This window comes from Hyla sarda, chromosome 1, assembly GCF_029499605.1.
Source record: "Hyla sarda isolate aHylSar1 chromosome 1, aHylSar1.hap1, whole genome shotgun sequence".
Classification (NCBI taxonomy): domain Eukaryota; kingdom Metazoa; phylum Chordata; class Amphibia; order Anura; family Hylidae; genus Hyla; species Hyla sarda.
The window spans coordinates 351303470-351326740 of NC_079189.1; the positions used below are offsets into that span (position 1 = coordinate 351303470).

The window sequence follows — 23271 nt, forward strand, 5'->3', positions numbered from 1 at the left end:
TCATTTATGTACAATAATACTAGGCAGTAAAAAGCCTATACCTAGTGTGTAAACTGTATTCATGAACTGTGCACAGTATATAGAAATAGTGAATTCAGGTAGAAGACAGACATGGTCGCACATCTACAATCTTGTACAATGATCTAATTCCTTCTCAGCATAATTTTAAAAACCAACAGGTTGTTAGTATATACGTTTTGATCAAAAAGTACAAAGCCCACTCGCCACGTCAAGGCCACCTATTTAGAGTGGGTCCCTAACGTCCCTAGCATAAAATGTATATACAAATAGGCTTCAGAGGGTTGTCCAGGATTAGCAAACAGAGTTATTTTTTTTTTTTTCAGAAACAAAGCTATACTTTCTATGGTCAGTGTCTGACATTACAGATTAGGCTGCATTCCCGTTGCAACTTGCCAACATATAGCAAGTATATATCAGGATTCTGTCAAAATGGGTTGCCAAAATATATGTGTACAGGAACGGGCTCCATTGACTTAAATGGCCCACATGTAGTCATCCAGTCCCTTTGTGAATATATAATTTTTCCAGAACATATGTGTTTGGGCTCTGACCCAAACACATATGTTCTGGAAAAATTATATTCACAAAGGCACTCGATGACTACATTTGAGCCATTAAAGTCAATGGAGCCCGTTCCTGTACATGTATAATCTTTTTAAATATGTTGGCCACTGAAACAATACTACCATAGTATTAGATATTTAGTATGAGTGTTCCTCTAAGTAGATAGACTGCTCCCTACTCATAATTCTTCCTAAAGCCATGGTCCCCAACATCAGTGCTAGAGGACTAACCTATAACAGGGAAGTAAGAGTACTGCAATATTAGTTCAGCATTACTTATTTATCAAAACTATAGACCAATAAAAAGTAGAAAACTCCGGCTATCATCATCTAGGTATTTATTTAATTCTGTTGCTCCATGAGAAACGTTCATTTAAAATGTTGAGAGACATCTTATGTTCTGCACGGATTATTTCTTTAAGACTAGTTTAATCTACAAAAGCACTAAATTTGATTTTCACTATTTATTACAGCTTGGCTACGTCTGTTCTAAATCCATGGATTTATTTCTCTAACCCTTAAGGAGTCCATGACTAAGATGATTCATGATTTTCTCCTAAATAAAGAATAAAATAAAAATGTTAGAAGATGGATTCAAAATGTTATTAATTTCCCATAATGTTTCCATATTAATTTAGGGATGTTGTGCAGGAATGGTGCTTCTTTTACATCTGCCTTACCTTTGTTTTGTGATGTATCTTGTATAAAATCCTCTGTTTCATCATAAGGTGTGGCTTGGGACTCGGTAATCACTGGCTCCACTGAGGCTGGCGGCAGATCCTTGACAATATTATCTATTTCTGGTGAAATTGTTCTGTCATTGTTGCTGGAGAGGGTGTCATCATTATCATCATCATCGGCAAAAATGTCATTGATGTTATTGGTTTGTTTGCTGGTATCAGAAATGTCTGAGTTGGCACTTTGTGGCAGTTGAGGACTAGATGAAGTCTCAGGTTGGTGTGAAAATGGAGATGTATTGCTGCTGGGAAGATCAAGTCTAGGGCCTACAAGAATTTCGCACATACTGGTTAATGAGCAAATACTATCATATACATGTTTAGAAAGTATGCCCTATAATAACATTGCATTCTGGATAGAAATCATTTTGTCTTCTGGATCATCATGCTCTGAAATGATTAAGGAAACTGCACTGTATCCAGCACACTCAGAGCCAAGAGAATCTAATACATACACTCTTATGTGGACTATAGTAATGGGCAGTATGGGATTTGAATGTAAGGTAGGCTGTGCTGGCAGAGAGGGTCATATCCCCTGGAAAAAAACAACTGCAAAGAGAGGGGGCACCGCACAACATAAAAGTTCTAGAGACGCAAAACATTAACCGTGTAAGACCAGACCAGTTTTTCAATTACCCTGGTCAGTCTGTGTAGGGTGGAGGAAAGAAGGGCATGATTGAAACCTCTATACTGTATGTGTTAAAGGGTTAAATAAGACACTAACCTCAAGAACAAGGAGAACACAATTGATGTTAGTTTGGTACAGATCAGAAGCTATTATTTTACTGAAATAGTAGTAGATGCTGGGAACAAATTTCCAGCAGATGTGATTGGTAAATCCAAAGTAAGTGATGAAGAAAAATGTACACATGCTTGAGACTGATATAGAAACATGAAATATGTCGACAGATAAGAACAATTAGGCCCATCTAGTCTGCTCCATATTCTGGATACCATGAATAGTCCCTGACCCTATCTTATATGAAGGATAGCCTTATGCTTGTCCCATGCATGCTTAATATCCTTCACTGTATTTGCAGTGACCACTTCTGCAGGAAGGCTTTTCCATGCACCCACTACTCTCTCAGTAAAGTAATACTTCTTGATATTACTGCAGAAACCTTAACTATGTCCTCCTGTGATAGTTTTTCTTCTTTTAAATATCCTTTCCTCCTTTAACGTGTTGATTCTCTTTATGTATTTAAAGATTTTCACATATGCCCTCTGTCTTGTCTTTCTATACATGTTAAAGAAGCACTCCGGGAAATTTGTTTTGCTTGTATAGTGCAGCAAAGTCTATAATTAGAGAATAATGTGGAGGTTTTTGTTTATGCCTTTTTCTAACCTCTTTTTTGCTGATGTGGCATACATGAGAGAGGCTATATTTTGGTTTACAAAAGCATGATGATGTAGCCTACATTTCCCATGAATGCTCTGGCTTTGGCTTTAGAGTTTCATCATTGTACCTGGTCATTTCATCAGGCTGCTAGTGCTGGAGATCACCCAGGTAAACCTATTAGACTCATAAGTAGATTGGTGTTAATCAGGATAAAAAAAATATATGCATGGTTAAATGCAATATTTTCCTTGCAATTTCGCTCATTTGGTAAAAAATATGCATGCGGTAATTAGATGCAGTAGCGCTAATTAACTGAAAAATGTGCGAACATGACCTTAGCTGTTTTTGCAGTGATTTTCCAAAGTTGTGGTAAAAAGTATAAAAAGTACCCGTTTTAACCATTTTCTGCACAGTTGCGCTACAATCTTCTTTTTTTGCCATGACAGCAAGAAATACAATGCGTGAACATAGCGAGCAAGGTATATAAATTCTATATATCTTGATCCCATAGAGATAGCAGATAAAGCTAGGAGGGGTGGGGAGAGGTTTGGAAATTAGTAGGAGGGATATGGTATGGTGATGATGTCATGCTGTAGTCCACAAGAAGTCAGAGAATGACATCCTGTTGTAACCATTATGCACCGGTAGATTTGGAGAGTCAGGAAAATTGGAGTAACAAAACACATGAATGCACATGAAAAAAAAAAAAACAATTGGCACTATACGACAAGTAATGGGGAGTGTGCATGATATGTGCAAAATATAACAAAAACCCAGACTTCTTATTATGGTCCTTTAACCTTTCCTGGTAATTATTATCCTGAAATCCATGGACTAGTTTAGTAGCTCTTCTCTGAACATTGTCTAATGTATCTATGTCCTTCTAGAGATTTTAGCATCTAGTAAACCAACTAAAAGGTGGTATAAAGTTAGCCTGGACAGTCTAAAGAAGATCCACTGTGATAAACCTGGTGCATTCTTAGAATGTCTAGTCTAAGCTTATATTGTCTAAGTTTTAATAAATATGCCCCACTGTTTTAAATCCTAGATGACATAGCAGCCAGGACTCATGGCTAATGCAGGACATCACCGATTAGGGTAATGTCCGGTATTAACTCTTTAAACTCGACAATCAAAGTAGATTGAGGCATCTAAGAGTGCCAAAGTTCACTTGCCGGTTGCTCAGGAATGCTGATCAGGACCACTGCAGTGGAAGCAAACATATTTGGTATTGCCTCATGTGGAACTATTAAATTATCACATTGGTTAAACTGTATGGTGAATAGCGTAAACATAAAATAATAAAAAACAACAGAATTGCTGATTTTTGGTCACATCCCAGCACAAAAAATTAGCCCATATACTTCCTTGTATACCGAAAACATAAAAAGTTATTCCTTTCAGAAGAGGACAATTTTAAACCGTACAGGACCTAGGGCGTGTGCATACACCTTCTGTACCTGGGTCTTAAGGACCCTGGGTGTACAGGTACGCCCGTGGGAATTCCGGTCCCTACCGCGCCCCGGGCAGGGATCAGACTGGGCTGACTGCTGATATCAATCAGCAGGCACCCCGCGCAAATGCAGAGGGGGGTCATCAAACCCCCCAATGTCAGCGATCGGTGCAAATCGCAAGTGAAATCGCACTTGCGATTTGCGTAATTCCGGGTCTTACGGGTCACGTGTGACCCGATGACCCGGAGAAACAAGGTGATCGGGGGTGTAGAATACACCCCCTATCACCTACTGTACCCATGGGGAGGTGGCGATTTTGCCACCCCCCAAGGAGAGCTGCTATTGGCTGGACGACGATCGTCCAGCCAATAGCAGCCGGCAGGGGAGGGGTTAAACGGCATCCTCTGCAGTGCTGACTGGGTTCAGCCAGCGGTCAGAGCTGCAAGAGGAGCCAGGGACCCCCCCTCTGAACCCATCCGATCACCTCAGGAGACCCGAAGATCCCCTAGATCAGGGACAGAATCCCCCAGAGGGAAAGGTAGGGAAATCCATGTAGTAAAGTAAAAAAAAAAAAAAGTAAAAAAAAAATGAAATCCCCCCCTGACCCCCTAATAGGGCTTAAGAGTACGCCACATTTTTTTTTTTTGCATGACCCGGGCCCTATTAGGGGTTCAGTGAGCTGCGATTTGCCCCCCCCCCTTTTCTTTTTTTGGCCGCAGCGTTTTTTTCCCCCCCATATAACGGTGTGTGATTACTAATCACACACCGTTATACATAGTTAAACCAAGCACTCACTACACACTCCCCCTCATTATGCAGATAATGAGGCATGTCCACCCCGAGGTGATCCCACCTATGACCGTCTTTACAAAGTGAGGCCGGTCATCAATCACTTTGGGGCCAAATTTTTGGAGGCTTACGTACCGCTTAGGGAGCTCTCGGTTGATGAGTCTCTTATCAGTTTTAAGGGGAGACTCATCTTCCGCCAGTATATTCCCTCGAAGTGGGCGCGGTATGGTGTGAAGCTCTATAAACTTTGTGAGAGTACCTCCGGGTACACTCTCAAGTTTAGAGTGTATGAGGGACGAGATTCTTGTATTGAACCCCCAGAATGATCCCCCACACCACTGAGTCCTGTGCTCTTACCTATGAAAACCTGTTGCTGGTCAAGTATAAGGATAAGAGGGATGTCCTTATGCTGACCACTATTCATGGTAACGGCAGCTTACCTGTCCCTGTGCGATGTACCACAACAACGGTCCTCAAGCCTGATTGTATTCTGGACTACAATCAGTATATGGGGGGAGTTGATCTTTCTGATCAAGTCCTCAAGCCATACATGGCCATGCGGAAAACACGTGTATGGTACAAAAAAGTTGCGGTCTACATGGTACAGGTTGCCATGTACAACTCTTTTGTACTTTACCGGAACGCTGGCAACACAGGGACATACCTCCAGTTCCAAGAAGAAGTCCTAAAGGTCCTGATCTTTGCTGACCGGGAAAGAGCAGGCCAGACTTCCCAAGAAACTGGAGTTATAGGTGCCAGGATCGTCCCAGACCAACACTTTCCAGGTGAAATTCCCCACACTGGAAAGAGGGGACGATACCAGAAAAAAAGCAGAGTGTGTCACAGGAGGGGGATTCAGAAGGACACCACCACTCAATGTGACACTTGCCCCGATCATCCGGGCCTCTGCATTAAGGATTGCTTCATGGAGTATCACACTTCCATGGAGTACTAAATTTTCCCTCTTCATTTAAATTTTGCATAATTTGACCCCAATGTACCAAGTCCAGATTACATTCCAAATTTAAACCACATAAAACCACCAAATTGCCCAAAAAAACTAAACAAAACAAAAAAAACTGATAAGACCTCTGGGGGTATTTTTTCCAAAAATGGGTCATGGTCACTGAGTCACTATCATCGGGGACTTTTTATATTGCATGAAATACGCAGCGCTCTATCTCCCCCTGAGTGGGGTGCGCATTTGAGGCAACAGGTTAGGGACGGCCACACACATCACATTCCCATAATGATGATTCAGAGCATAGGGTTTGGGGTGGGCATATTTTTTAGTTTTGGCTGTGCTCTGGGTCATCATTCTGGGAACATAACCTGTTTTATCCTTTTATGTCCCACTGTACTCCTTGTTAGTTATTAGTGTACCTTATGTAATGCACCTTGAGGGGGGGTCCCACTTTTCTGGCTCCATAGGCAGCTGTCTAGAAGCTCCAGGCCCATGACTGCCCTCCTGTTCCTCCGTGACCAGTGAGCAGAGGCGATCTACGCCCAGATATGAGGTATGTCCTTACTCCAAAGAAATGTATTTACAAATTAAATTTTTTTGCTGTTCTGGCACTAAATGTGACATGCCCCCCATTTCAGCAAAATGTGACTCCTTCTCTTCTGAGCATTGTAATGCGCCTGCAGTGCACTTGACGTTCACACATGGGGTATTTCCATGCTCAGAAGAGATAGGGTTACAAATTTTTCATTTTCTCCTATTACCCCTTGTAAAAAAGTAAAATTTGGGGGGAAACCAGCATTTTACTAAAAAAAAATGTCATTTACACATCCAACTTTAACGAAAAGTCGTGAAACACCTGTGGGGTGTTAAGGCTCACTGTACCCCTTGTTACGTTCATTGAGGGGTGTAGTTTCCAAAATAGTATGCCATGTGTTTTGTTTTTTTGCGGTCCTGGCACCATAGGGGCTTTCTAAATGGGGCATGCCCCCCAAAACCATTTCAGCAAAGCTTGATTTGCAAAAGCCAAATATGACTCCTTCTCTTCTGAGCATTGTAGTGCACCCGCAGTCGCTTGACCTTCACATATGTGGTGTTTCCATACTCAGAAGAGATGGGGTTACACATTTTGGGAGGCATTTTCTCCTATTACCCCTTGTAAAAATGTAAAATTTGGGGGAAAACTAGTATTTTAGTGGAAAGAAATCATTTACACATCCAACTTTGACAAAAAGTTGTGAAACACCTGTGGGGTGTTGAGGCTCACTGTACCCCTAGTTATGTTCCTTGAGGGGTGTAGTTTCCTAAATAGGAAACCATGTGGGGGGGGGGGGGGGGGGTTGCTAAATGGGACATGCCCCCCCAAAACCATTTCAGCAAAATTAGATTTGCAAAAGCCAAATATGACTCCTTCTCTTCTGAGCATTGTAGTGTGCCAACAGAGCACTTGACATCCACATATCTGGTGTTTCCATACTCAGAAGAGATGGGGTTACACATTTTGGGGGGCATTTCTCCTATTAACCATTGTAAAAATGTAAAATTTGGGGGAAAACTAGCATTTGAGTGGAAAAAAAATCATTTACACATCCAACTTTAAGGAAAAGTCATGAAACCCCTGTGGGGTGTTAAGGCTCACTGGACCCCTTGTTACATTCCTTGAGGGGTGTAGTTTCCAACATAGTATTCCATGTGTTTTTTTGCTGTTCTAGCACCATAGGGGCTTCCTAAATGCAACATGCACACCAAAAACTATTTCAGAAAAACTCACTCTCCAAAATTCATCTGTCTCTCCTTCCCTTCTGAGCCCTCTAGTGCACCCGCCGAACACTTGACATACACATATGAGGTATTTCCTTACTCGAGAGAAATTGAGTTACACATTTTAGGAAGATTTCTCTCCTTTTACCCCTTCTAAAAATTCAAAAACTGGGTCTACAAGAACATGCCAGTGTAAAAGATTTTGAATTTTCTCCTTCAATTTGCTGCTATTCCTGTGAAACACCTAAAGGGTTAACAAACCTTTTGAATGTCATTTTGAATACTTTGAAGGGTGCAGTTTTTATAATGGGGTCATTTGTGGGGCATTTCTAATATGAAGGCCCTTCAAAACCACTTCAAAACAGAACTGGTCCCTGAAAAATTTCGATTTTGAAAATTTTGTGAAAAATTGGAAAATTGCTGCTATACTTTGAAGCCCTCTGTTGTCTTCCAAAAGTAAAAACATGTCAACTTCATGATGCAATCATAAAGTAGACATGTTTTATATGTGAATCAATATATAATTTATTTGGAATATTCATTTTCCTTATAAGCAGAGAGCTTCAAAGTTAAAAAAATCAATTTTTTCATCAAATTTTGGAATTTTTCACCAAGAAACGATGCAAGTATTGACAAAATTTTACCACTATAATAAAGTAGAATATGTCACGAAAAAACAATCTCGGAATCAGAATGAAAGGTAAAAGCATCCTAGAGTTATTAATGCTTAAAGTGAAAGTGGTCAGATGTTCAAAAAATGGCCGGGTCCTACAGTGAAAATTGCCTGGGTCCTTAAGGGGTTAAGCATACAAAATTTCTTACAAAAATGTATTATTTAAAAGTAGTAAAATCAAACAAGACCTATATAAATTGGGCTTGGTTGTAATCATATAGCCGTAAAGAATAAAAATAACATAGAATTTTTACGGAAAAGTGCATTGTGACGAAATGAAAAACACCAAAATTTGCAAATTTTGCCCCACAAATACTTAATTTTTTTTTGTTTCGCTGTAAACTTTTTGGGTAAAATGAGTAATATTATTACAAAGAAAGATTGGTGGCACAGAAACCAAGCCCTCATATGAATCTGTAGTAGTGATGAGCTGCATTGGCCATATTCGAATTTGTGATATTTTGCAAATATATAGACGAATATTCGTCCTATATTCGCAAATTTTGCGTATTAATTATATTTGCATATTCGCATATGGGAATATTCGCATATGTGCATATTCACATTTTCGAGGAAGAAAACAGTGAGGGGGTGGGCAACTTTACTATTGGTTGCTAGGGATGTTGTTGATAACCTCTGACAAGTGTATTTGCATCATTCTAATTGGCCCACAAGTGAAAAGAAGGAATATCCGAATATTCACATATGCGAAAATTCACATATGTAAATATGCCGAAAAAAGTGAATATTCGTAATTTCGAATATATAGCGAATATATTAGCAAATTTGCTAATTTTGCGATATTTGCGATAAAAATTTGAAATGCGAATATTTGCGCCCAACACTAGTCTGTAGGTGGAAAATGTAAAGTGTTATGGCTATAAGAAGGCAAGGAGGAAAAAATGAACAGGCAAAAATGATACATGTACAGACCTAGTTCTGCTAAAAAACTAAAAATTTATACAATTGTATCCAGCCTAAAAAAAAAAATCAGATAAGTCTGAATCCTTATTTTTTAGGATTCATTTTTAAGTGAATTCTGCTTATGTGATGTTGCTGCACCAGGGTGAGTGGTGATGCTTACTCAGTCCAGAGAGTGTGTATTCTCAACCCATTAAAGGGGTACTTCAGTGGAATTTTTTTTTTTTAAATCAACTGGTGCCAGAAAGTTAAACAGATTTGTAAATTACTTCTATTTAAAAATCTTAATCCTTCCAGTACTTATCAGCTGCTGTCTGTTCCATTGAAAGCTCTTTTCTTTTTGAATTTCTTTTCTGTCTGACCACAGTGTTTTCTGCTGACACCTCTGTGCATGTCAGGAACTGTCCAGAGCAGGATAGGTTTGTTATGGGGATTTTTTTCTCCTGCTCTGGACAGTTCCTGAAATGGAAAGAGGTGTCAGCAGAGAGCACTGTGGTCAGACAGAAAAGACATTGAAAAAAGAAAATAATTTCATGTGGAGCATACAGCAGCTGATAAGTACTGAAAGGATTAAGATTTTTAAATAGAAGTAATTTACAATTATGTTTAACTTTCTGGCTCCAGTCTGAAAAATGTTCTCCAAAAACATGCAGGACTGGTGGAAAATGCATATTTATTTTTGCTGTTATTAACCTCTTAATGGAAATGGACGTACATTCACGTCCGTTTGCGGATCCCGAGGTATGACGTGCGCTCAGCAGGAGAGTGTGCACCATACCCGCTTGGTTTCGGTTGCTATTCTTTTTACCAGAAGAATAGAATATCTGTCATGTTTAAATACATCATGCTTATTTCCCATATGGGAACTTGATAGGCTGTCCCCATACACATTGGATAGTCAGTTGGCATTTACTTAATGTGAATGCCGAACTTTAACCCCTTAAGGACTGAGCCCTTTTTCACCTTAAGGACTCGGCCATTTTTTGCAAATCTGACCACTGTCACTTTAAACATTAATAACTCTGGAATGCTTTTAGTTATCATTCTGATTCCAAGATAGTTTTTTCGTGACATATTCTACTTTAACGTAGTGCTAAAATTTTTTGGTAACTTGCATCATTTCTTGGTGAAAAATCCCAAAATTTGATGAAAAATTTGAAAATTTTGCATGTTTCTAACTTTGAAGCTCTCTGCTTGTAAGGAAAATGGATATTCCAAATATTTTTTTTTTATTCTCATATACAATATGTCTACTTTATATTTGCATCATAAAATTGATGAGTTTTTACTTTTGGAAGACACCAGAGGGCTTCAAAGTTCCGCAGCAATTTTCCAATTTTTCACAAAATTTTGAAACTCGCTTTTTTTCAGGGACCAGTTCAGGTTTGAAGTGGATTTGAAGGGTCTTCATATTAGAAATACCCCATAAATGACCCCATTATAAAACTGCACCCCCGAAAGTATTCAAAATGACAATCAGTAAGTGTTTTAACCCTTTAGGTGTTTCACAGGAATAGCAGCAAAGTGAAGGAGAAAATTCACAGTCTTCATTTTTTACACTCGCATGTTCTTGTAGACCCAATTTTTGAATTTTTGCAAGGGGTAAAAAGGAGAAAATTTTTACTTGTATTTGAAACCCAATTTCTCTCGAGTAAGCACATACCTCATATGTCTATGTAAAGTGTTCGGCGGGTGCAGTAGAGGGCTCAGAAGGGAAGGAGCGTCAAATGGTTTTTGGGGGGCATGTCACCTTTAGGAAGCCCCTATGGTGCCAGAACAGCAAAAAACCCCACATGGCATACCATTTTGGAAACTAGACCCCTCGGGGAACGTAACAAGGGGTAATGTGAAACTTAATACCCCACAGGTGATTCATGACTTTTGCATATATAAAAAAAAAAAAAAAATTTTTACCTAAAATGCTTGGTTTCCCTAAAGTTTTACATTTTTAAAAAGGGTAATAGCAGAAAATACCCCCCAAAATTTGAAGCCCAATTTCTCCCGATTCAGAAAACACCCCATATGGGGGTGAAAAGTGCTCTGCTGGCGCACAACAGGTCTCAGAAGAGAAGGAGTCACATTTGGCTTTTTTGAAGGAAATTTTGCTCTGGGGGCATGCCGCATTTAGGAAGCCCCTATGGTGCCAGGACAGCAAAAAAAAAAACCACATGGCATACCATTTTGGAAACTAGACCCCTCGGGGAACGTAACAAGGGGTAAAGTGAACCTTAATACCCCACAGGCGTTTCACGACTATTGCATATGTAAAAAAAATAAAAAATTTTTTACCTAAAATGCTTCTTTTCCCAAAAACTTTACATTTTTAAAAAGGGTAAAAGCAGAAAATACCCCCCAAAATGTGAAGCCCAATTTCTTCCGAGTACGGCGATACCCCATATGTGACCCTTAACTGTTGCCTTGAAATACGACAGGGCTCCAAAGTGAGAGCGCCATGCGCATTTGAGGCCTAAATTAGGGATTGCATAGGGGTGGACATTGGGAATCACTGGCGTAGAATACCCCTAACAGGGTGCCTCCAGCTGTTGCAAAACTCCCAGTATGCCTGGACAGTCAACGACTGTCCGACAATACTGGGAGTTGTTGTTTTGCAACAGCTGGAGGCTCCGTTTTGGAAACCGTGGCGTACCAGACGTTTTTTATTTTTATTGGGGAGGGGAGGGGGGCTGTGTAGGGGTATGTGTATATGTAGTGTTTTTTACTTTTTATTTTATTTTTTGTGTTAGTGTAGTGTAGTGTTTTTAGGGTACAGTCGCACGGGCGGGGGTTCACAGTAGTTTCTCGCTGGCAGTTTGAGCTGTTGCAGAAAATTTGCTGCAGCTCAAACTTGCAGCCCGATACTTACTGTAATCCTCCGCCCATGTGAGTGTACCCTGTACGTTCACATTGGGGGGGACATCCAGCTGTTGCAAAACTACAACTCCCAGCATGCGCTGACAGACTGTACATGCTGAGAGTTTTAGTTTTGCAACAGCTGTAGGCACACTGGTTTTGTATCACGGAGTTTGTGACCTTACTCAGTGTTTCAAAACCAGTGTGCCTCCAGCTGTTGCAAAACTACAATTCCCAGCATGTACGGTGTATGGTGTAAGGTGACTGCTGGGAGTTGTAGTTTGCAACAGCTGGAGGCACACCGGTCGTGAAACACTGAGTTAGGTAAAAAAAAAAACTCTAAGTTTCACAACCAGTGTGCCTTCAGCTGTTGCAAAACTACAACTCTCAGCAGTCACCGACAGCCAACGGGCATGCTGGGAGTTGTAGTTATGCAACCAGCAGATGCACCACTACAACTCCCAGCATGCACTTTAGCTGTTTGTGCAAGCTGGGAGTTGTAGTTATACAACAGCTGAAGGTACACTTTTCCATAGAAAAAATGTGCCTCCAGCTGTTGCAAAACCATAAGTCCCAGCATGCCCATAAGGGAATGCTGGGAGTTGTGGTGGTCTGCCTCCTGCTGTTGCATAACTACAGCTCCCAGCATGCCGTTTTTGCATGCTGGGAGCTGTTGCTAAGCAACAGCAGGAGGCTGTAACTCACCTCCTGCTGCTGCTCCATCGCAGGCTGTCCCTCGCCGCCGCCGTCGCTCCTGGGGCCCCGATCCCAACATTGACGCCGGGGATCGGGGTCCCCAGCACCGGGGGTCGTCTTCCCGCACCCGCTCACGCCCTCCGGAAGAGGGGCGGAGCGGGTGCGGGAGTGACACCCGCAGCAGGCGCCCTGATTGGTCGGCCGGTAATCCGGCCGACGAATCAGGGCGATTGTGAGGTGGCATCAGTGCCACCTCACCCCTGCAGGCTCTGGCTGTTCGGGGCCGTCAGAGACGGCCCTGAACAGCCAGTAATTCCGGGTCACCGGGTCACTGGAGACCCGATTGACCCGGAATCGCCGCAGATCGCTGGACTGAATTGTCCAGCGATCAGCGGCGATCGCCGACATGGGGGGGCATAATGACCCCCCTGGGCGATATGCTGGGATGCCTGCTGAACGATTTCAGCAGGCATCCGGCTCCGGTCCCCAACCAGCTAGCGGTGGGGACCGGAATTCCCACGGGCGTATGGATACGCCCTGCGTCCTTAAGGACTCGGGATGCTGGGCGTATCCATACGCCCTGCGTCCTTAAGAGGTTAAGTTAGCAATAGACAATATGGCCGGCATTTATCATTTTAGGTGTAAGTGAAGCATTTTCTACACCTTTTTTTTTTGTGTGCTGGTAATGTGTAGGAGCACCAAATCTATTAAATGGTCACAGAGCATTTGATACATTTTGTACAGGTCACATTGTCTGAAATTTCTCTCTTCACATACACCAAAAAGCTAAGCTAAGTGTGGGCTGGTGTAGTTTTAGAGACTTTCAATGGCTTTGTGCCTTTATTGCGCCTTTTCACAAAAAGGTGCAGTTCATAAATCCCGTCCATATCATGTGTATTGCCAAAATCAGTGGATTACAACTCAAAATCAGCAGAAATGTGTAAACCAAAAGGCAAAAGTAAACCCTGCTTGCGCCTTTTTTGCGCCTTTTATAGACACAAAAAACAGTCTAAAGACAATGATAAATGTCGGCCTATATGTCTATGGGAATAGTTCAATTCTCCCTGGTTTGAAAGCTGCTTTTATTTCCCTCCATAGAAATAACATGCCCATTAATGCATAACAAAGGGCACAATTATTCATTGCATTTGCATGCCGATAAGCACAACCCTACAAATCATGCAGAAAGAAACTGCAAGCAGTTAATGGCAGTGTAAGAGAAAAGTAGTCATCAGTCAGAGTAACTGCTCTACACTGTCATTTAATAAACCCATGAAATCCTTAAAATGCATAAAACCTTGTAACAAATTAAAATGCTACAAATCAAACTATTTAATTTTCTATTCAGGGCATGAATTGTACTAAGCAGAGTAGTTGTAATTGAAGAGAACAAATGAATTGAAATGATAATTAAAAAGCTTTATTTCACAAGACAGTGGAATTAAAAAATAAACCGGCGACTCATTTGTCTTAAGAGCCTCCTGGTGCAAATACCATTAGTGGTTGTGTTTAATAGCATTTAACAATGGCCTACAATTAACAGGGAAATAAAGCTGGAATGATTTGAAATTGCTAAAAGGGCAACTATACTGGAAAGGTGATAATACCTATGTTTGCTTTAGTAGTACAGTAGTTATCATACAATTGTTACACCCATCATAGCCCATTTATACCTGCACCTGTTGTTACTGTGTTATTTCGTGCATGACTCTGACCTGGCTGACATCCACTATGGTTACTGTTCCTGGTTCTAATTTCTGACTACAATGCTTTTCTTTTTACTGTCTTGTTATTCCTGAGTACGCAAAGCTTTGGTTCCAGACCATCTTGTTTTGTTGTTCCTGACATTGTGCTAGGGCCATAAATCAGTATGTTTCAGGCCATCCACCAGTACCAAACATTTTCACCGGATGGATCGGCAAGATCAGAGGATTGAGCAGTTGGCACTTGCGATGCAGACCCTTTATAATCATAAGGCTCACCTAGACCATCTCATGCCTCAGCTGGCAGCTGCTTCCACTCCTGCACCTATCTCCACTACTACAGAACCTGTTACCATCCGTGGGTTACTGGATCTTCCCTGCTTCCCCAGCGTTATGGGGGCAATCCTAATCAATGTAAAGGCTTCCTGAACCAAGTGGGCATTTCATTGAAAATGGTCCGGCAGGCCTTTCCTAACTATAGAAGTAAGGTAGGATTCCTGATCTCCCTCCTTACTGATATGGCTCTAGCTTCGGTGAATCTGCTTTGGGAGACTGTCAAACATTTTTTCTATGACTACAGAGAGTTGTAAACAGAATATTGATATTTTATTTTGATAAGATGGGACATTTGCTGATATCTTGCCCAACCTTGCTGGGAAAATACCTGCACCTGAAGTCCTGCCAGGGACAGAACTTGGGTAGGCTTTCCTCATTCTCAGATATCCATAAGCTCAAGCCTACAGTGTGATTATGATTGTGGAGTCATACAGGTCCTCATAGACTCTGGTGCCGCTGGCTTTTTTGTGGATAATGCATGCTTTTGTAGCCAAGAACGCCATGCCACTTATACTTCTGTCCTCACATCTGGCCATTGAAACAGTTGATGGAAGACCATTACAACCCTCTCACATTACCCATGAAATGGTTTCCTTGTCTGTTTAGAGTTCAAGATGTTTATGTGTTGCATTTGGTTATCCTTGGTTACAGAGATGTAATCCGTGTTTTGACTGGCACAGGGCCGAGGTTTTGTATTAGTTCCCTTAGTGTGTCACTTCCTGTATATATAGGTCAATTAAGTTGCTATGTACCTCCTTGGTCTCTTCTCTTCCTAAAGAATACCAGTAGTACAGCGATGTTATTGATAAGATATGAGAAACCATTGATCAATGAAAAAGATCAGTGTGTGCAGTGCTATAGTCCCCTATGGGAGCTATAACATTGCAAAGAAAAAGTGAAAAAAAGTTAATAAAGATCATTTAACCCCTTCCCTAATAAAAGTTTGAATTACCCCCTTTTCCCATAAAAAAAAATGGTGTAAATAAAAATAAACATATGTGGTATCGCCGTGTGAGGAAATGTCCGAATTATAAAATATATCGTTAATTAAACCGCATGGTCAATTATATACATGCAAAAAAATTCCAAAGTCCAAAATAGCATATTTTTGGTCACTTTTTATATCATGAAAAAATGAATAAAAAGCGGTCAAAAAGTCCGACCAATACAAAAATGGTACCGCTAAAAACTTCAGACCAGGGTTCAAAAATTTGGCCCCCTACCACTCCGTACACAAAAAAATAAAAAAGTTGTAGGGGTCTGAAGAGGACAATTTTAAAAGTATACATTTTCCTGCATGTAGTTATGATTTTTTTCCAGACGTACGAAAAGATCAAACCTATATAAGTAGGGTATCATTTTAATTGTATGGACCTACAGAATAAAGTAGGGATGTCCCGATACCGATACTGGTATCGGTATCGGGACCGATGCTAGCCATTTGCATGGTATTGGGGACTTGTTTAATGTCCCCGATACCATGCCCGATACCTGGTGCCGCTCTGCTGCCCCGTTCTTCCATCCTCCCGTCCGCATCATAGTGTTCCATGAAGGAGCATGTGACACGCACGTCACTCCGCCTCCTCCCCTGCGCCCAGCGTAACGCTACACAGGAAGCAGAGTGACATGTATGTCACATGCTCCTCCATAGGACGACATGATGCGGACCGGAGGACGGGAGAACGGGGCAGCAGAGCGGCAGCACCAGCACCCGACAGAGGAGGTGAGCTGCCTGCAAGGAGGGGGCTGCTACTAGTGTCAAAAGGGGGGGCCCCTGCTGCTGTCTAAATCGGGGGGGCTGCTTCTGTCTAAAGGGGGGGGGGGCCCTGCTGCTCTCTAAACAGGGGGGGGGGCCTGCTGTCTAAAGGGGGGGCCCTGCTGCTGTCTAAAGGGGGGGGGGGGCTGCTGCTGTCTAAACGGGGGGGGGGGCTTGCTGCTGTCTAAACAGGGGGGGCCTGCTGCTGTCTAAAGGGGGGCCATGCTGCTGTTTAAAGGGGGACCCTGCTGCTGTCTAAAGGGGGGCCCTGCTGCTGTCTAAAGGGGGGGCCCTGCTGCTGTCTAAAGGGGGGGCCCTGCTGCTGTCTAAAGGGGGGGCCCTGCTGCTGTCTAAGGGGGGCCCTGCTGCTGTCTAAAGGGGGGCCCTGCTGCTGTCTAAAGGGGGGGGGGGCCCTGCTGCTGTCTAAAGGGGGAGGGCTGCTGTCTAAAGGGGGGGCCCTGCTTCTGTCTAAAGGTTGGGGCTGCTGCTGTTTAAATGGGGGCCCACTGTCTAAAGGGGGGCTGTGGTCTATAGGGGGGGGCTGCTACTTATGTCTACAGGGGGGCTGCTGTCTACAGGGGGGGCTGCTACTAATGACTGCCAGGGGGCTGCTGCTAATTTCTACAAGGGGATACTACCTAATATTAAAGGCAATCTTACAGCAGAGTCACCTGCACTAACTTGAATTTATAGGTAGATAGTGCAGGTGACCCAGTTTCTACCGCTGCTCACCATGTGGTCATTGGTCTCGCCGCCAATGCAAATTCCCTGTTCTGTCCAATGGAGAAGAGAGAAATCTTGGCTCATATTACAGCAGCCGCCTCCATTGTACACAACAAGGACCCACATATCATACGGTAAGCAGCGCCAGAAACCGCGTCACCCTGCTGTCAGATTCCCTTTAAAATATAAGTACTCGTACTTGGTATCGGCGAGTACTAGAATTAAAGTATCAGTACTCCTACTCAGGCTTTAAAAAAATGGTATCGGGACATCCCTAGAATAAAGATAAGGTGTCATTGTTTCCGAAAAATGTAATGCGTAGAAATGGAAGCCCCCAAAAGTTACAAAATGGTGTCTTTTCTTAAATTTTGTTGTACATTGATTTTTTTCCCGTTTCGTCGTCAATTTTTGGGTAAAATGACTGATGTCATTACAAAGTAGAATTGGTGGTGCAAACAATAAGTCAGTGGCCTTCAACCTGCGGACCTCCAGATGTTGCAACTACAACTTCCAGCATGCTCGGACAGCCTTTGGCTGTCCGAGCATGCTGGGAGTTGTAGTTTTGCAACATCTGGAGGTCCGCAGGTTGAAGACCACTGCAATAAGTCATCATATGGACTTTTAGGTGCAAAATTAAAAGAGTTATGTTTTTTTTAAAAGGTAAGGAGGAAAAAAAATGAAAGTGCAAAAACAGAAAAACCCCTGGACCTTAAGAGGTTAAAGCTGCAACAATTCAGACTTTCAGCCTGCCTCGTTCTTTGCATGGTCTCTCATCTGTATGTGCATTCCTGTTGTTCCCATTTTTATCCAGGGTATAACACTGTACATGCTTCTACACCTGACCTCTGGTTTGATTTCCACTGTATCATCTCCATCTGGTTTTGGGGTTCCTGACTAAATGCAATTCGTACACTACTTCACATCTAATGGTCACACAAATAGGACTTTTAAACATTAATACAAGCTGGGGCAGAGTTTTTACTCAGAAAGACAGCAGCATTAGAACAGTTCAGATTGTTCACAAACTGAATGCATCACTTTAGAATTTAAATAGAAAAGAATTTTCTGTTCTATGCACAGAAATATTTGAAAGCAGATAGTTTAAATGAAACATTTATGCTTTTTAATATACAATAGCAATCTACATTTTGCTGACTACATTATAACTGTATGCAAAAGAAAATGTATGCGGTATAGATAGATTTTTTTCGAACCATGACAGACATTTGCCCCTATATTAGCATACTATTGTATGGCACATTGTGTAAATGTTAAGGGGGGGACGACGACTATTTAAGTAGTCCATTAAAGTAACCACCAAAAGGTTGTGGTGGACTTTACTTGTGATTAACACCCTTGCCTTTCAAACATGAGTTACCTTCAACGCTAAACACTTTACCATATGTTCTAAAGGGTAGGTTTAAAGGAGATGTCCGGCGCAGACTTTTTCTATTCCGTCCTGCCCGGGCTGCAAAAAAAAGACAAAACAAACTTTCACTTACCTCCATATGTTCCCCGGAGCTCCGCAACAGCTGATCTGTCGGATGGGCTGTTTACTTCCTACTTACTTTAGCCCGGTACGTCACACAGCGCTTCAGCCTATCACTGGCCGAGGCGGGACATCGCTGCGGCCGGTGATAGGCTGAAGCGCCGTGTGACGTACCGGGCTAAAGAAAGTAGGAAGTAAACAGCCCAATGGACAGATCAGCTGTTGCGGAGCTCCGGGGGAACATAAGGAGGTAAGTGAAAGTTTGTTTTGTCTTTTTTTTGCAGCCCGGGCAGGACGGAATAGAAAAAGTCTGCGCCGAACATCTCCTTTAATAATATAGCAGGCATCCCTCGGTTGATTAAAGCCAGCAATCCCACCTAGGGCATCCCTTGGCACTGGATAGAGGATCTTTACATGTGCTTGATAAAATGAAAGGCTTCCCTGACGTTTTATTTTCCTGGTTGTAGAGGTCCCATAGCCTTTCTGTATCCATAAAAGAATATTTATATCAATATTGCTGTGTCACTGTCCATTTACTCTACAAGAATGTTATTTAGCACTGAATCCACTTAGTAATATCTTGTTCTTATCAGTGTACCTGGGTCCTGGGTTGGGGTGACTTCAGGTTCTTCTGTGATAGTTATGGTACTAACAGCCGGTTCTGTCTGAGTGAAAACAGGAGTTGTTTTTAGGACAGGGGGAGAAACAGATGTTGTAACTGATAGGACGGTGGTCTGGAACTCTTCTTCCCCTGCAGATAAAATAGACACATCTTTAGATTTAGCTTGGTTGGTCTGACGTGCAGTAAACTGAGGTCATGATTTCTAGCACAGTGTGCCACACAAGTCCTGATCATAACTTATGGAATACTTCTGCTGCACTGCTGACAGTCAGATTTATTTTACTATAAAACTGCTCGGCTAAACTGTTTGCTATGTGACATTGTTTTATATCAGCTATCAACGTAGTGACATATATCAACGAGTCACTAGATAATCCATTGGCCCAAGAAACTGCACCTGCTTTATATTTACATCTCATACAGTACATCCTGCAATACAAATGTAAAAGATGTAGAACTGGAGTTTTAAAAAGGTAAACCCTATGGTGGTCATTTATTAAGGTGCGGCAAGTCGTGCCAGTGGTGTACTGTATGTGTGAAAGGTCAAAGAATGTGGGCAAAATAACTTTTTGTGCAAATTGGGCAACTTTTCGGCATATATTCCTCTTGCTCCAAGTGAGGGAAAGAGGTTGGAAGAGGGTTCACCCTTGCATGGAGGGGGCATGCCGAAGTGTACCCTCTTTCCATGTGACTTGAGTGTTGATATATGCAACACCAAAAAGTCACTGAAATCTATGCCAGCTCACAAATGGTGCATACTTCTGCACTGTGCGCAGCCGCAGCCACTGACCCACTAGTTTACTAAGAAGCCTGCACCTCCTAGTAAATTAACTACACCAAAAGAAGAAGATACCAGTAAACTGATTTGGATACAAAAATAGTGGATACACTTTATTAAAGTGCATTATAAAATCATACATAAAATACAAGGTACTAAACAGATGAAAGCTACAGAAAAAAGGTAGTGATACTAAATCCACAATGGTAGACAATACAGACGGCAGGGATACAGTCCACAGATGTCAAATTGCAACATGCCCATAAGTAGTAAAAATAAATAATATAACATACATATAATGGATGTATAAAGCTGGTATATGTCCTCAAAGGGGCTATGGGTAAAGTGCAAATAACAAATTGTAAGGCACCTAGCCCTATTCAGAGGTTAGTCAGCAGCATTAGATAACAGCGAAGATAAGAGCATGAAAGACAGCATAAAGTAGCAAATACCTGCCATACACCAAAAGGGGAGATCACTACCTGTACCCCAACGCGCGTTTCGCGTATGGGCTTCGTCAGGGGGCGTAGTAAATCCAGCGGTCAGAGTAAATGACCCTCTATATTTATTCACATTTAAGACTAGATATTTGTAAGCATAAGGACCAGTTGTGAAACCAGTGTGTACAATAAATAAACTCTCCTATACACAGAAAAGTTTTGCATGCATATCATTTAGCAAAACTAGGGCTGGATCTAAAAAAATAGGAATAAATAATTTCTTCCATTAGGATTAACTTTGGATTCAGCTAAAATTCTTACAAAATGCAAAAACTGTGGGAGTAATTTACTACTGTTGAACTTTCACATGTCAGCCTTTAGTAAATTGCCGGCAGCAACTATATCAACTGACTCCAGAAAGTTAAACAGATTTGTAAATTACTTCTGTTAAAAAAATCTCAATCCTACCAGTACAGTTCTTTTCTGTCTGACCACAGTGCTCTCTGCTGACTCCTCTGTCTGTCTCAGAAACTGTCCAGAGTAGGAGTAGGTATCAACAGAGAGCACTGTTGTCAGACAGAAAAGAACAATTCAACTTCAGCAGCTGATAAGTACTGTTAGAATTAAGATTTTTTAATAGAAGTAATTTACAAATCTGTTTAACTTTCTGGAGCCAGTTGATTTAAAAAAAAAATAGCTTATCACCAGAGTACCCCTTTAAGAGGCTGACCTCCTTATGAATCAGGCATTGCTGCACCTGTACCGAATGTCACGCCTTAAAATCTAAACCAAGCCCGAGCTTGATAGCATATATTGTAATAAATTAGATGTGTGGGCTGGCCATTTTCCATTTTTCCCAAAGTCCATACTCACTTTTTAAAAACAAGGGTGACCGGTATAGAAGGGCAAAAAGTCAGAATTTTTGTGCAAATGAGGGCTTGCACAAATATTCATGATTTTTTTTAACCGCAAAGAAACAGCCATACAGGTTTAATAAAACAACGTAATTGTAACACCTGTATAAAATAATGGAAATGAGGATACCTGAAAAATACATATTTTACTCAAACAATAGGTCCCATTTCAGAAAAGAGCTATTTCTTATTTTTTTTAGCATCACCTACACCAATATAATGGTAAATAAAAAACATAATACATAATAAAAAAATGTGTGAATAGAAAAAGATAAATTCCCATTCACTAACATTTCACTGAATTGACGTGGATAGTGTCTGCAGACATTTTCCTTATAAACTGCACTTTACTTCAACCATTATTTTGTCATGATTTGAAAGTTAACCTTCATGTATCCATTACTGGGATTACTTGAGACCTCATTTAGCTGTGAATCCAAAGCATTTAGAAACATAAACATTAGAGAACACATTTAGATAAAATACTTAAGTATTCATGGGCACTATAAACATGCTCGTAAGCTGGGAAGCACTTTGTGCTCAACAACAACATTAATCTTTTTTATAACAAAATTCAATTAAACTAAATTTCAATTAATGTTAAAAAGCAATAACAATAACAATGGTTAATATTTATCAAACTAATAGCCTGGGAGATGTGGTCTGTGCCGTGTTACTGTTATTATTTAGCTATGAAATTTTATTTAGAGATACTGTATTACACTAGACTTAAGGGGGTGTAGAAATGACTTATCCCTGCTTGTAATACTAATGCTTTTCAGTAACAGAGATATTGTTGATACAACCATAGTATCAAAATAATCCATAAACATCAATCGTTGATGTCTCTTCCTCTATGATCAATACTCAAAGAAAAAATGTCCCTGAGAGTGTTCAGGGCAAAATTGGCAATAAACAACCTATAACGGGTGACCCCCTTACGGGGTCAACCCTCACAAGAACCCTCCCTATAAAATTGATAGTTTATTTGGCTTAATTAAAATATATGACCCCAAACTAGTTAAAATTTGCAGTGGTATGGGGATATTAAATTATCAAGGTGTAAAGGAATTCACACACTAAAGGGGTTTATGGGGCAGCTGCGTATTAATGCAGTTTCACTCTGTGGACCACTGGTGATTACGGTGTCCACTGGATCACAGCTATCCCTCACTCCTTTCTTACTAGTGCTCCCCTATGACCACACTAACTAAAACTTAGACCGTAGGCCTCCCCAACGTTTCGGTGACGAATCACCTTTGACAAGGGTTGCGAGGCTATAGCCTCGCAACCCTTGACAAAGGTGATTCGTCACCGAAATGTCGGGGAGGCCTACGGTCTAAGTTTTAGCATGGTCATAGGGGAACAATAGTAAGAAAGGAGTGAGGGATAGCTGTGATCCAGTGGACACCGTAATCACCAGTGGTCCACAGAGTGAAACTACATTAATACGCAGCTGCCCCATACACCCCTTTAGTGTGTGAATTCCTTAACACCTTGATAATTTAATATCCCCATACCGCTGCAAATTTTAACTAGTTTGGGGTCATATATTTTAATTAAGCCAAATAAAGTATCAATTTTATAGGGAAGGTTCTAGTGAGGGTTGTCCCCGTAAGGGGGTCACCTCTTACTCTATGACACTGAGCTGTAAACTTTCAAGTGGCTATTACGGGAATGGTTATATGTGCATTTTATTTTAAATATAGTAAAATAATATACAACAATTATGGCTAATTCATGCA

At 41.3% G+C, this 23271-nt stretch overlaps 1 protein-coding gene across 1 annotated transcript in view; it reads right to left on the bottom strand.

Annotated features, from left to right (window-relative positions):
• LOC130307425 (uncharacterized) overlaps nucleotides 1-23271 on the bottom strand; it is a 114200-nt gene that overhangs the window by 11627 nt on the left and 79302 nt on the right. Inside the window, exons 2-3 of the mRNA XM_056552166.1 lie at nucleotides 19371-19523; nucleotides 1265-1588 (exon numbers count right to left, since the gene is read on the bottom strand). Of these exons, the coding sequence (XP_056408141.1) occupies nucleotides 1265-1588; nucleotides 19371-19523 (477 nt within the window). The remainder of the gene's footprint in view (nucleotides 1-1264; nucleotides 1589-19370; nucleotides 19524-23271) is intronic.